Source organism: Eschrichtius robustus, chromosome 3 (assembly GCF_028021215.1).
Source record: "Eschrichtius robustus isolate mEscRob2 chromosome 3, mEscRob2.pri, whole genome shotgun sequence".
NCBI classification, from domain to species: Eukaryota; Metazoa; Chordata; class Mammalia; order Artiodactyla; family Eschrichtiidae; genus Eschrichtius; species Eschrichtius robustus.
Window position 1 is genome coordinate 32,130,145 of NC_090826.1, and position 14,110 is coordinate 32,144,254.

A 14,110-nucleotide genomic window follows, 5' to 3' on the forward strand; every position below is an offset into this window, starting at 1 on the left:
GGTAGTTTAGTGAAGAGAGTCAGGTTCAAGTCACAGTTTGTCCCTTAACTATCTGCATGACCTTAGTCAAGACATACAACACCTTTTTGGTATTCACTCATCCCATCCTTGATATGGGAATTACATGGTCGGCCTACACTGCAGATGGTGGCACGAGTATTATGAGATAATACATGAAAACTGTCAGATCCTAGATGAGTCAGTTCATCTGGGATTAGCAGATGGCATAATGCATAGAGAGTGAGAGATATTGATGATTTCTGAGCAGCTGGAAAAGTGACCTATTGAGATCTCTCCCTACTTCTAGCTGTAGACATAAACAATTACTGTGGTGTCCCTACTGATTGTCCTTTGTTTGGGGGGATTTTTGCCAGGCTCGTCACCAAGAATTGCTGTCTCAGCAGCAAAATTTCATCCTGGCCACCCAGTCTGCTCAGACGTTCCTGGACCAGCATGGCCACAATCTCACACCCGAGGAGCAGCAGATGCTGCAAGAAAAGCTCGGAGAACTAAAGGGGCAGTATGTGACTTCCCTGGCCCAGTCAGAGGCAGAACTGAAGCGGGTGCAGACACTACGGGATGAGCTGCAGAAGTTTCTGCAGGATCATCGAGAGTTTGAAAACTGGCTGGAACGGTCTGAGAAAGAGCTGGAGAACATGCACAAGCGAGACAGCAGCCCCGAGGCCCTTCCCGCCCTACTAAAGCGACAGGGGAGCTTCTCAGAGGATGTAATTTCCCACAAAGGAGACTTGAGATTTGTGACTATCTCAGGACAGAAAGTCTTGGACACAGAAAACGGCCTTGAGGAAGGCAAAGAACCATCAGCAGCTGGGACCTTAGTGAAGGACAAGCTGAAGGATGCAGCAGAAAGATACAGTGCTCTCCATTCAAAGGTAGAGGAGAGGTTCCTGGCAGCCCCTGGTGAAACAGTCATGTCAGCCCTCACACAACTGTGGGTGGTTTCTGGGGCTTACAGTAAGAACCTCAGACACAGTGAACAAGCTGATTTGTAGATTGACCACGGGTAGAATGAGTTATGAGTGTTTATGAGTTCTGAAAAATTGCAAAATATAAAGACCCAGGGGCTCATGCCTGATCTGAGCAATATCCAGGGGTATGTCTCACTGCAGTGGTGAAGGTGGAAGTGCTCACCTCCCTGTGTCCTGACCAGCAGCCATGGCCTCCCAAGAGACAGAGCACAGGGAGACTTAAACCAAATACACAGTCTTTATTCCTGGACAGAACATCTAGGGTAAATCCTTATCTTCCTCCCTATCAAAGAACTCCCTTTAGCTCCCAAGATATAGAATCCAGTCAGTACTTCTTACCTGTCTTGTGCTTTTTGCCAACATCTTTCACCCCCGAAAAGGAACACGTTTTGTACCTCTCAGTCCCCACCTTTGCCTGCAACCTGATGTATATTTCTTTGGTGGCTTGTCATACAACTGAATCTTCCCAGGTATATAATAAAGTGGGGGTGGATAGTATGGATCAAACAGTCAGGACCCCACTTACAGAAAATGGTCGCTACCATCTATCTGTGGGGGCCCACACTAACCTTAACTGTAGTTACAGTCAGTTCCCTGTAACATAGCCAGACCTCTTTGGACTGTGCCTGGGAAGCTGCTGCCTTTGGCCTGACCCACTTAAGTCTGCTTTCCCTTCCTTTTTTTTTTCTTATGGCACAGTGTACACGACTGGGCGCTCACCTGAACTTGCTGCTGGGCCAGTATCAGCAGTTCCAGAGCAGTGCCGAAAGCCTGCAGGCCTGGATGAAAGCTTGTGAGGCCAATGTGGAGAAGCTCCTCTCAGAAACTGTCGCCTCTGACCCTGGGGTCCTGCAACAGCAGCTTGTGACCACAAAGGTGAGCCAATACGCAAGCTGTTGTACTGCATGGCTTAGAGTAGCTTCAAAGCAAAACAGATGCTTGCATAGGTTAAAGGCAGTGGTTGGGTTGCCTTGGACAACATATGATTCCTAAATACTCTATTCTGATGTCTGTGGCTATGGATAAACAGAATTATTCTATAAAGCTGCTCAGTAGCTCTCGACCCCTAGAACCAGCTTTGACTATGCACTGTGATGGTTTTCTTGTGTCCTTTTTCATGGACAAGCAGCAGTTGCAGGAGGAATTGGCTGAGCATCAAGTACCTGTAGAAAAGCTCCGAAAAGTAGCTCATGACCTCATGGAAATTGAAGGGGAGCCAGCCCCAGACCACAAGCATGTTCAAGAAACTACAGGTATGAAGCAGCAATAGCCAGAGCGTTCCCCTAATTCCTAGTATGTGCCTCTGTTCTGTAACGTATCACATTGTGTTGTACAAGTATCTGTGGTGCTAGCTAGGGGCTGTGGATATAAGCACGAATAGCTCACCATCTAATGAACTTTATTCTTACACCATACGAGGCCTTCATGGTCTGACTTCAACCTCTTTTCCCCAGGCACTCGCCTTCTAGCCACACCCGACTTCTTTCCTTTCCCAAGTCATTTCCTCATTACTTTACCCCTGAAGTTTTTCCTGTTGCTTAGCTGCTAACATTTATTGAGTCCTTACCATGCATGATGAAATCTTGCTCATGCTTCAAGATGTAACCGGGAAGTTACTTCCTTTGTAAAGTCCTGACACCACCCCCGCCCCGACCCCCAAGAAGAAGTAAAAGATAAGAAATAGTCATTCTTCCTTCGGGTTTCTCTAGTACAGTACTCCTAGTACCAATATAGCACTTATGATTTTATTATTATGGTTAGTTGATGTGCCTTCCACTACCTATGCTCTCTTTTAGAGTTTTAAGGTTTGTAGAAGGCAGGGACTTTATCATAATAATCTTTAGTCATCAGCATCGAGCACAATTTCTGGCACTTAGTAGGTGCTAAATATATAATGCTTCTTGAATTTGGTTCAAATAGTGATGTATTTAGGCTTATTCTTTCTGTTTGTCTTGATTTCTGTTGTTGTTATAACTAACATGTACAATTTAAATACGTTTTCTTTTTCAAGTGCAACACAAAAATTGTCCCCACTCTCTCTTCTCATGGCCTTGAATTTCCAGATTCCATACTCAGCCATTTCCAAAGCCTCTCCAGTAGCTTGGCAGAGCGCTCTGCTGTGCTGCAGAAAGCCATTGCCCAGTCTCAGAGTGTCCAGGAAAGCCTGGACAGCTTGTTGCAGTCCATCAGTGAAGTTGAAAATAACCTGGAAGAGGAGAAGGTGGCACCGCTGTCATCAGGAGTCATCCAAGAAGCCCTGGCCACTAACATGGTGAGACCTGTGCCCCAAGAGTTAGCATAGAGGGTATATTTGCCATGTTCCATAATGACATCATTTTGAAAAAGTATCAGGAAAAGAATTCATTTCCATGAATCATCTAATAAGACTTAGAAATATTGACTAATCCATGTAAAGGTTTGTCTACCCAATTTCCAAACCATTGGTCAGCTTGAGGAAAAGTGGTGATGGCAAAGTCACTGGTGGCATGGGGTGGAGAACTAAGGGTATTTTTTTTTTTTTTTAAACTTTTGGGGTTTATTGATTTGTTTATTTATTTATGGCTGTGTTGGGTCTTCGTTTCTGTGCGAGGGCTTTCTCTAGTTGTGGCAAGTGGGGGCCACTCTTCATCACGGTGCGCGGGCCTCTCATTATCGCGGCCTCTCTTATTGAGGAGCACAGGCTCCAGACGCGCAGGCTCAGTAATTGTGGCTCACGGGTCTAGTTGCTCCGCGGCGTGTGGGGTCCTCCCAGACCAGGGCTCGAACCCGTGTCCCCCGCATTGGCAGGCAGATTCTCAACCACTGCGCCACCAGGGAAGCCCCGAACTAAGGATATTGATGGTATTCTGAAGGTTCAGTTGCAATCCTCCAACCCTCCTTGAGGAGGTGAGCATGTAGTTACTAGAAGCTTATTAGTTTGTGGCTCAGATATCCTGGAATAAGTGAGCCAGGAGCTGACAGACGTGTTCTTGATGACAGAAATTGAAGCAGGACGTTGCTCGGCAGAAGAGCAGCTTGGAGGCCACGCGTGAGATGGTGACCCGATTCACGGAGACAGCAGACAGCACCTCGGCCACAGTGCTGCAGGGCAAACTGGCCGAGGTGAGCCAGCGCTTCGAACAGCTCCGGCTACAGCAGCAAGAAAAGGAGAGCTCCCTAAAGAAGCTTCTGCCCCAGGCAGAGATGTTTGAGCATCTCTCTGATAAGCTGCAGCGATTCATGGAAAACAAAAGTCGGTTGCTGGCCTCTGGGAATCAGCCAGATCAAGATATTGCACATTTCTTCCAGCAGATCCAGGTGAGGATATATCTGCCAGATGGGCAGAATAAAGGGGAAAGAAAGGCAAGGAAAAAAATATATTTACTGAACACAAAATATGTCAGTCAGTGTACTGGAAACTTTACCTGCATTGTCTTAAAGAATTCTCACAGCCATCCTGTAAGCTAGATATTGTTTGTTCATTTTTTAAGAACACAGCCTAGATTTATTTTTCACTCATATTGCATGTTCAACCCAGATCAGCAGGAATACTTAGCTCATCAAGGTCACTCAGTCTTTCAAGTTGATGGAAACTTCATCCTGACATATGTTTTCATGATTACTACTGCAAGGGAAAGAGGACATATCATATCCATTTACATTTTATTAGTCAAAGCAAGTTTCACATGACCATAGCTGACTTTCAAGGGGGTGGAGAAATGTAATCCTACCATGTATCTAGTAGGTGCAGAGCTGAAAATCTTTGGTGAAGAGTTATTACCTCCCGTAGATATAGATGTATATCCAGGAGCAGAATTGCTGGGTCATAGTACCTGCCTGTATACTTAATTTGACCAAGTAGTAGCCAACTTGAGCTCCAGAATGGCTGCACCTGCCCACATTCCCACCTGTAGTACCCCAACATTGCTGTATTCCCACATCGCTGCCCTGGGTTTATCCCAACTATCTAACGTTTTCCATATTGTACTGTGATCTCACTGTTTTGTTTGGTTTGCTCTCCTAACTTTTTGCTTTTTGTTTTGAAAATTTTTGAACTTACAGAAAAGTAAAAGGAACAGCACAATAAACATCAGCATACTTTTCACCTGGATCCACCAATTGCTGTTTTTTCTCTCTTTTTAAATATATAAAAGAGTATCACTATGGGCTTCCATTTTCATTATCATCATTGTTCTTTTTTATGCTCAAAACGTTTTCAAATTTGGTCAATGGGTGCCCCTTTAAGCTGTCTCCTGGTATCTTTTTGACATGTCCCTACCAGTATATGAATACTCTCTTACTTTCTGGTACAATAAGATGTGTCACGGTCACCTTGTAGTTTCCCTGTCCCATACCTGAAATCACCTGTTTCTCCAAGGAGCCCTATTTTTACTGGGGAATTGTAATTAGATAACAAAATCCAGATACTAGATGAGCCATTAGGGTGTCATTGCTTCTAGGTCCTTTAAGTGGATAAGATTAGGAAATCCTGAAAGTTTTTTATATCATGTATTCATACTGATAATCCAGCTCCAGCTCAACACCATAGAATTCTTCCTCCATTCCCTATTTGTTTCTTCCTCTTCCTACAGGGAGAACCCTCATTTCCAACAACTTAATATATTATTTGCTATATCCTACAATAAAATAAGATCACTTTGTAATTACACTGTTATTTCTACCAATAACAAACCTACTAAGTAAAAGTCAAGATTTCTTTAGATTTCTTTTTGTCCTGAGACTCTGACCTACTGTATACTATGTTCAAAGTTACCTGAAATTTTTTTTCCCTGTAATTTCTTACATAATTAGCTTTCTTTGTTTCTATTTGTATTCAACTCCAGGATTTTATTTTTCTTCGTAAAGTTTTATTTTTAAATATGTGAAACATTAAGAAAGCTCAGATTTTCCAAGACTGCTTTCTAAAGGATCAGCAGGTGGCTAAATGCTCATGGAATAATAATATCTATCTTGAAGAAACTATTTTGGGAATTAAAAAGTATCGGAGGTCGGAAATTGGTTCAAGATGGCAGAGTAGAAGGACATGCTCTCACTCCCTCTTGTGAGAGCACCGGAATCACAACTAACTGCTGAACAGTCATCGACAGGAAGACACTGGAACTCACCAAAAAAGATACCCCACATCCAAAGACAAAGGAGAAGCCACAATGAGACGGTAGGAGGGGCACAATCACAATAAAAGCAAATCCCATAACTGCTGGGTGGGTGACTCACAAACTGGAGAACACTTATACCACAGAAGTCCACCCACTGGAGTGAAGGTTCTGAGCCCCACGTCAGGCTTCCCAACCTGGGGGTCTGGCAACGGGAGGAGGAATTCCTGGAGAATCAGACCTTGAAGGCTAGCGGGATTTGATTACAGGACTTAGACAGGACTGGGGGAAACAGAGACTCCACTCTTGGAGGGCACACACAAAGTAGTGTGCGCATCGGGACCCAGGGGAAGGAGCAGTAACCCCATAGGAAACTGAACCAGACCTACCTGCTAGTGTTGAAGGGTCTCCTGCAGAGGTGGGGGGTGGCTGTGTCTCACCGTGAGGACAAGTACACCAGCAGCAGAAGTTCTGCGAAGTACTCCTTGGCATGAGCCCTCCCAGAGTCTGCCATTAGCCCCACCAAAGAGCCCGGGTAGGCTCCATCGTTGGGTCACCTCAGGCCAAACAACCAACAGGGAGGGAACCCAGCCCCACCCAACAGCAGACTAGTGGATTAAAGTTTTACTGAGCTCTGCCCACCAGAGCAACACCCAGCTCCACCCACCACCAGTCCCTCCCATCAGGAAACTTGCTCAAGCCTCTTAGATAGCTTCATCCACCAGAGGGCAGACAGCAGAAGCAAGAAGAACTACAATCCTGCAGCCTGTGGAACAAAAACCACATTCACAGAAAGGTAGACAAGATGAAAAGGCAGAGGGCTATGTACTAGATGAAGGAACAAGATAAAACCCCAGAAAAACAACTAAATGAAGTGGAGATAGGCAACCTTCCAGAAAAAGAATTCAGAATAATGATAGTGAAGATGATCCAGGACCTCGGAAAAAGAATGGAGGCAAAGATCGAGAAGATGCAAGAAATGTTTAACAAAGACCTAGAAGAATTAAAGAAAAAATAAACAGAGATGAACAATACAATAACTGAAATGAAAAATACAGTAGAAGGAATCAATAGCAGAATAACTGAGGCAGAACGGATAAGTGACCTGGAAGACAGAATGGTGGAATTCACTACTGTGGAACAGACTAAAGAAAAAAGAATGAAAAGAAATGAAGACAGCCTAAGAGACCTCTGGGACAACATTAAATGCAACAACATTTGCATTATAGGGTTCCCAGAAGGAGAAGAGAGAGAGAAAGGATCTGAGAAAATATTTGAAGAGATTATAGTCGAAAACTTCCCTAACGTGGGAAGGGAAGTAGCCACCCATGTCCAGGAAGCGCAGAGAGCCCCATACAGGGTAAACCCAAGGAGAAACACACCGAGACACATAGTAACCAAATAGGCAAAAATTAAAGACAAAGAAAAATTACTGAAAGCAGCAAGGGAAAAATGACAAATAACATGCAAGGGAACTCCCATAAGGTTAACAGCTGATGTCTCAGCAGAAACTCTACAAGCCAGAAGGGAGTGGCATGACATATTTAAAGTGATGAAAGGGAAGAACCTACAACCAAGATTACTATACCCAGCAAGGATCTCATTCAGATTTGATGGAGAAATCAAAAGCTTTACAGACAAGCAAAAACTAAGAGAATTCAGCACCACCAAACCAGCTCTACAGCAAATGCTAAAGGAACTTGTCTAAGTGGGAAACACAAGAGAAGAAAAGGACCTACAAAAACAAACCCAAAACAATTAAGAAAATGGTCATAGGAACATACATATCGACAATTACCTTAAACATGGATGGATTAAATGCTCCAACCAAAAGACACAGGCTTGTTGAATGAATATAAAAACAAGACCCATATTTATGCTGTCTACAAGAGACCCACTTCAGACCTAGGGACACATACAGACTGAAAGCGAGGGGATGGAAAAAGATATTCCATGCAAATGGAAATCAAAAGAAAGCTGGAGTAGCTATACTCATAGCAGGTAAAATAGACTTTAAAATAAAGAATGTTACAAGAGACAAGGAAGGACACTGCATAATGATTAAGGGATCAATCGGAGAAGAAGATATAACAATTATAAATATATATGCTCCCAGCATAGGAGCACCTCAATACATAAGGCAACTGCTAACAGCTATAAAAGAGGAAATCGACAGTAACAAAATAATAGTGGGGGACTTTAACACCTCACTTACACCAATGGACAAATCATTCAAACAGAAAATTAGTAAGGAAACAGAAGCTTTAAATGACACAATAGACCACATAGATTTAATTGACATTTATAGGACATTCCATCCAAAAACAGCAGATTACACTTTCCTCTCAAGTGTGCACGGAACATTCACCAGGATAGATCACATCTTGGGTCACAAATGAAGCCTCAGTAAATTTAAGAAAATTGAAATCATATCAAGCATCTTTTCTGACCACAACACTATGAGACTAGAAATCAATTACAGGGGAAAAAAACGTAAAAAACACAAACACATGGAGGCTAAACATTACGTTGCTAAATAACCAAGAGATCACTGAAGAAATCAAAGAGGAAATCAAAAAATACCTAGAGACAAATGACAATGAAAACACGACGATCCAAAACCTATGGGATGCAACAAAAGCAGTTCTAAGAGGGAAGTTTATAGCAATACAAGCCTACCTCAAGAAACAACAAACATCTCAAATAAACAATCTAACTTTACACCTAAAGGAACTAGAGAAAGAAGAACAAACAAAATCCAAAGTTAGCAGAAGGAAAGCAATCATAAAGATCAGAGTAGAAAGAAATGAAATAGAAACAAAGAAAACAATAGCAAAGATCAATAAAACTAAAAGCTGGTTCTTTGAGAAGATAAACAAAATTGATAAACCATTAGCCAGACTCATCAAGGAAAAGAGGGAGCGGACTCAAATCAATAAAATTAGAAATGAAAAAGGAGAAGTTACAACAGACACCGCAGAAATACAAAGCATCCTAAGAGACTACTACAAGCAACTCTATGCCAATAAAATGGACAACCTGAAAGAAATGGACAAATTCTTAGCAAGGTATAACCTTCCAAGACTGAACCAGGAAGAAACAGCAAATATGAACAGACCAATCACAAGTAATGAAATTGAAACTGTGATTAAAAATCTTCCAACAAACAAAAGTCCAGGACCAGATGGCTTCACAGGTGAATTCTATCAAACATTTAGAGAAGCGCTAACACCCTTCCTCCTCAAACTCTTCCAAAAAATTGCAGAGGAAGGAACACTCCCAAACTCATTCTATGAGGCCACCATCACCCTGATACCAAAACCAGACAAAGATACTACAAGAAAAGAAAATTACACACCAGTATCACGGATGAATATAGATGCAAAAATCCTCAACAAAATACTAGCAAACAGAATCCAACAACACATTAAAAGGATCATACACCACGATCAAGTGGGATTTATCCCAGGGATGCAAGGATTCTTCAATATACGCAAATCAATCAGTGTGATACACCATATTAACAAATTGAAGAAGAAAAACCATATGATCATCTCAGTAGATGCAGGAAAAGCTTTTAACAGTATTCAACACCCATTTATGATAAAAACTCTCCAGAAAGTGGGCATAGAGGGAACCTACCTCAACATAATAAAGGCCATATACAGCAAACCCACAGCAAACATCATTCTCAATGGTGAAAATCGGAAAGCATTTTCTCTAAGATCAGTAACAAGACAAGGATGTCCACTCTCACCACTATTATTCAACATAGTTTTGGAAGTCCTAGCCACAGCAATCAGAGAAGAAAAAGAAATAAAAGGAATACAAATTGGAAAAGAAGAAGTAAAACTGTCACTGTTTGCAGATGACATGATACTATACATAGAGAATCCTAAAGATGCCACCAGAAACCTACTAGAGCTAATCAATGAATTTGGTGAAGTTGCAGGATACAAAATGAATGCACAGAAATCTCTTGCATTCCTATACACTAATGATGAAAAATCTGAAAGAGAAATTAAGGAAACACTTCCATTTACCATTGCAACAAAAAGAATAAAATACCTAGGAATAAACCTACCTAAGGAGACAAAAGACCTGTATGCAGAAAACTGTAAGACACTGATGAAAGAAATTAAAGATGATACCAACAGATGGAGAGATATACCATGTTCTTGGATTGGAAGAATCAATATTGTGAAAATGACTCTACTACCCGAAGCAGTCTACAGATTCAGTGCAATCTCTATCAAATTACCAATGGCATTTTTTACAGAACGAGAACAAAAAATCTTAAAATTTGTATGGAGACACAGAAGACCCCGAATAGCCGAAACAGTCTTGAGGGGAAAAAATGGAGCTGGAGGAATCAGACTCCCTGACTTCAGACTATACTACAAAGCTACAATAATCAAGACAATATGGTACTGGCACAAAAACATAAACATAGATCAATGGAACAAGATAGAAAGCCCAGAGATAAACCCACACACCTATGGTCAACTAACCCATGACAAAGGAGGCAAGGATATACAATGGAGAAAAGACAGCCTCTTCAATAAGTGGTGCTGGGAAAGCTGGACAGCTACATGTAAAAGAATGAAATTAGAACACTCCCTAACACCATACACAAAAATAAACTCAAAATGGATTAGAGACTTAATGTAAGACCGGACACTATAAAACTCTTAGAGGAAAACATAGGAAGAACGCTCTATGACATAAATCACAGCAAGATCCTTTTTGATCCACCTCCTAGAGAAATGGAAATATAAACAAATGGGACCTAATGAAACTTCAAAGCTTTTGCACAGCAAAGGAAACCATAAACAGGATGAAAAGAGAACCCTCAGAATGGGAGAAAATATTTGCAAACGAATCAATGGACAAAGGACTAATCTCCAAAATATATAAACAGCTCACGCAGTTCAATATTAAGGAAACAACCCAATCCAAAAATGGGCAGAAGACCTAAATTTCTCCAAAGAAGACATACAGATGGCCAAGAAGCACATGAAAAGCTTCTCAGCATCACTAATTATTAGAGAAATGCAAATCAAAACTACAGTGAGGTATCACCTCACACCAGTTAGAATGGGCATCATCAGAAAATCTACAAACAACAAATGCTGGAGAGGGTGTGGAGAAAAGGGAACCCTCTTGCACTGTTGGTGGGAATGTAAATTGATACAGCCACTATGGAGAACGGTGTGGAGGTTCCTTAAAAAAACTATAAATAAAATTACCATATGACCCAGCAATCCCACTGCTGGGCATATACCCAGAGAAAACCATAACTCAGAAAGACACATGCACCCCAATGTTTATTGCAGCACTATTTACAATAGCCAGGACATGGAAGCAACCTCAATGCCCATCGACAGATGAATGGATAAAGAAGAGGTGGTACATATATACAATGGAATATTACTCAGCCATAAAAAGGAACAAAATTGGGTCATTTGTAGAGACGTGGATGGATTTAGAGACTGTCATACAGAGTGAAGTAAGTCAGAAACAAAAAAACAAATATTGTATATTAACGCGTATATGTGGAACCTAGAAAAATGGTACAGATGAACCGGTTTGCAGGGCAGAAATTGAGACACAGATGTAGAGAACAAACATATGGACACCAAGGGGGGAAAGTGGCAGGGGGTGGTGGTGGTGTGATAGATTGGGATTGACATATATACACTAATATGTATAAAATGGATAACTAATGAGAACCTGCTGTATAAAAGAATAAAATTCAAATTTCAAAAAAAAAAGATAGCTCAAAAGTCAAAACTTTTCAAAAAGTTATACTCAGGGTTAGAAAAGTGAATAAGGATATACTCTCACTCTCTTCCGTGTGTCTTCTATCCCATTCACCCCCACAGGTAATGGATTTCACATTTATTATTTCTATTTCTTTTTTCCAAAATAAACACACCATTTCCAATTCTTCGTTACACAAAAGGGGGTACAATACATAATCTTTTGCACTTTCCTTTTTTACTTAATATGTCTTAGAAATCACTTAATTCATAGATATCTTCCTCTTTTTTTGTTGTTTTTTAACTATACATTCATTCTGAGGATGAACCATAGTTTATTCCACCAGACTTTTGTTCTGGTTGTTTCCAAAATTGTGCTATTAAAAATGACACTGTGGTGAATAATTTTGTGTATTTTCCCAGTATTATTGGAAGTGTATCTTCAGAGTAATTCCTAGAATGGAACTGTTGCATCAGAGGGTAAACGGTTGTGTGGTTTTGTTAGATGTAGCCAAGTTCCCTCCATGAGGATTTCCCCATTTTGCATCCCTAGCAGAAGTGTATGACAGTACTATGTATTTCCCCTGCAGCCTCACCAATAGAATGTATTGTCAAGCGTTTGAGTTTTCACTAATCTGATTAACAAAACATATCTCAATGTGGTTTTAATTTTTTATTTCTTCTCTAAGTTGAATATATTTTTATACATTTAAGAGACATTTATTTGTAAATCATTGGTTCATGTATTTTGCTATCTTCTGTCAAGAGTTTGATCTTTTTTTTTCTTTCAACTTACAAGAGTTCTGTATTAGGGAAATTAGTCCTTTATAACATGTTGGAAATATTTTCTGACAGTTCGTCCTTTGTCTTTTGACTTTGCTTACGGTGTTTTTGGCCATATAAAAGTTTTTTTTTTTTTTTTTTACACAATAGATTTTATCACTTTTTTTAAAACTGAAATATAGTTGACATACAATATTATGTTAGTTTCAGGTGTACAACATAGTGACTCAACATTTAAATACATTATGAAATGATTACCATGATAAGGCTAGTAACCATCTGTCCCCATTCAGAGTTATTACGGTGTTATTGACCATATTCCTTATGATGTCTATTACATCCCATGACTTAAATTTATTTTATAACTGGAAGTTTGCGCCTCTTAATTCCCTTCACCTATTTCACCCATTCTTCTAACCTTCTTCCCTCTAACAACCCACCTGTTTGTTCTCTGTATTTATGAGTCTGTTTTTGTTTTTGTTTGTTCATTTATTTGTTTTGTTTTGGAGATTTCAAGTATGAGATCAACAGTATTTGTCTTTCTCTGTCTGACTTATTTCACTTAACATGATATACTCTAGATCTATCCATGTTGTCACAAATGGCAGGATTTCATGCTTTTTTATGGCTGAGTAATATTCCATTGTGTGTGTGTGTGTGTGTGTGTGTGTGTGTGTGACATCTTCTTTATCCATTTAGATGTATATTCTGGGCTTTCTGTTCTGTTCCATTGATGTATATGTCTGTTTTTGTGCCAGTACTATACTGTTTTGATTACTGTAACTTTGTAGTATAGCTTGAAACCAGAGATATCACTCTTTCATTGAAGTTGTATTTTTAGTCATAGTTTGAAAGCCTTTTGCCACACCCAGGTTATGATGGAATTTACCCAAATGGTTTCCTTTTTTCTTTTCTTTTTTTTCTTTTCCATTTGAATACTTTAACAATTTAAGTTTATTGTGAGGTATGGTATGAGGTATGAATACAAGTTCATCTTTTTTCAAAGTTCTATATAGTTATTCCCAATATCATTTATTTGAAAAGTCTGTCTTTACCCCAGTGATTTGAGAATCTGTCTTTATCACATACAAAATGTCTTATGTATTGAAGTTTATTTCTTGATTTTCTATTCTATTTCACTGGTCTTTCTATTCATTAACAATAGCATACTATTTTTAATTCTAGAGGCTTTCTGGTATGTTTTACTATCTGGTAAGGCTAATCTCCCTAATTTCTTTTTTCTTTTTCTTTTTCTTTTTTTTTCTTTTTCAGGATTTCTCATAGCTATAATTGTACATTTGTTTTTCCATATGAACATTAGAATCAACTTTATCAGTCCTAGAGAAAAAAGTTGGCATTTTTGTTTGGCTCACATTACTTTACTCATTCGCACATGCATATATACACACATAGATGCATACATACACATACACACATAGCTTTATGGACATCTTTCCTTTTTTTCCAGGTCTGCTTTCATGTC

At 40.0% G+C, this 14,110-nt stretch overlaps 1 protein-coding gene across 6 annotated transcripts in view; it reads left to right on the top strand.

The window, feature by feature from the left end:
* The window catches only part of MACF1 (microtubule actin crosslinking factor 1), a 328,417-nt gene that overhangs the window by 216,543 nt on the left and 97,764 nt on the right, over positions 1 to 14,110 (top strand). For all 6 annotated transcript variants that reach the window (XM_068539571.1, XM_068539573.1, XM_068539572.1 and 3 more), the window contains 5 exons: positions 375 to 893; positions 1,689 to 1,865; positions 2,119 to 2,242; positions 3,053 to 3,261; positions 3,969 to 4,286. In XM_068539571.1, coding sequence (XP_068395672.1) covers positions 375 to 893; positions 1,689 to 1,865; positions 2,119 to 2,242; positions 3,053 to 3,261; positions 3,969 to 4,286 — 1,347 coding nt within the window. The remainder of the gene's footprint in view (positions 1 to 374; positions 894 to 1,688; positions 1,866 to 2,118; positions 2,243 to 3,052; positions 3,262 to 3,968; positions 4,287 to 14,110) is intronic.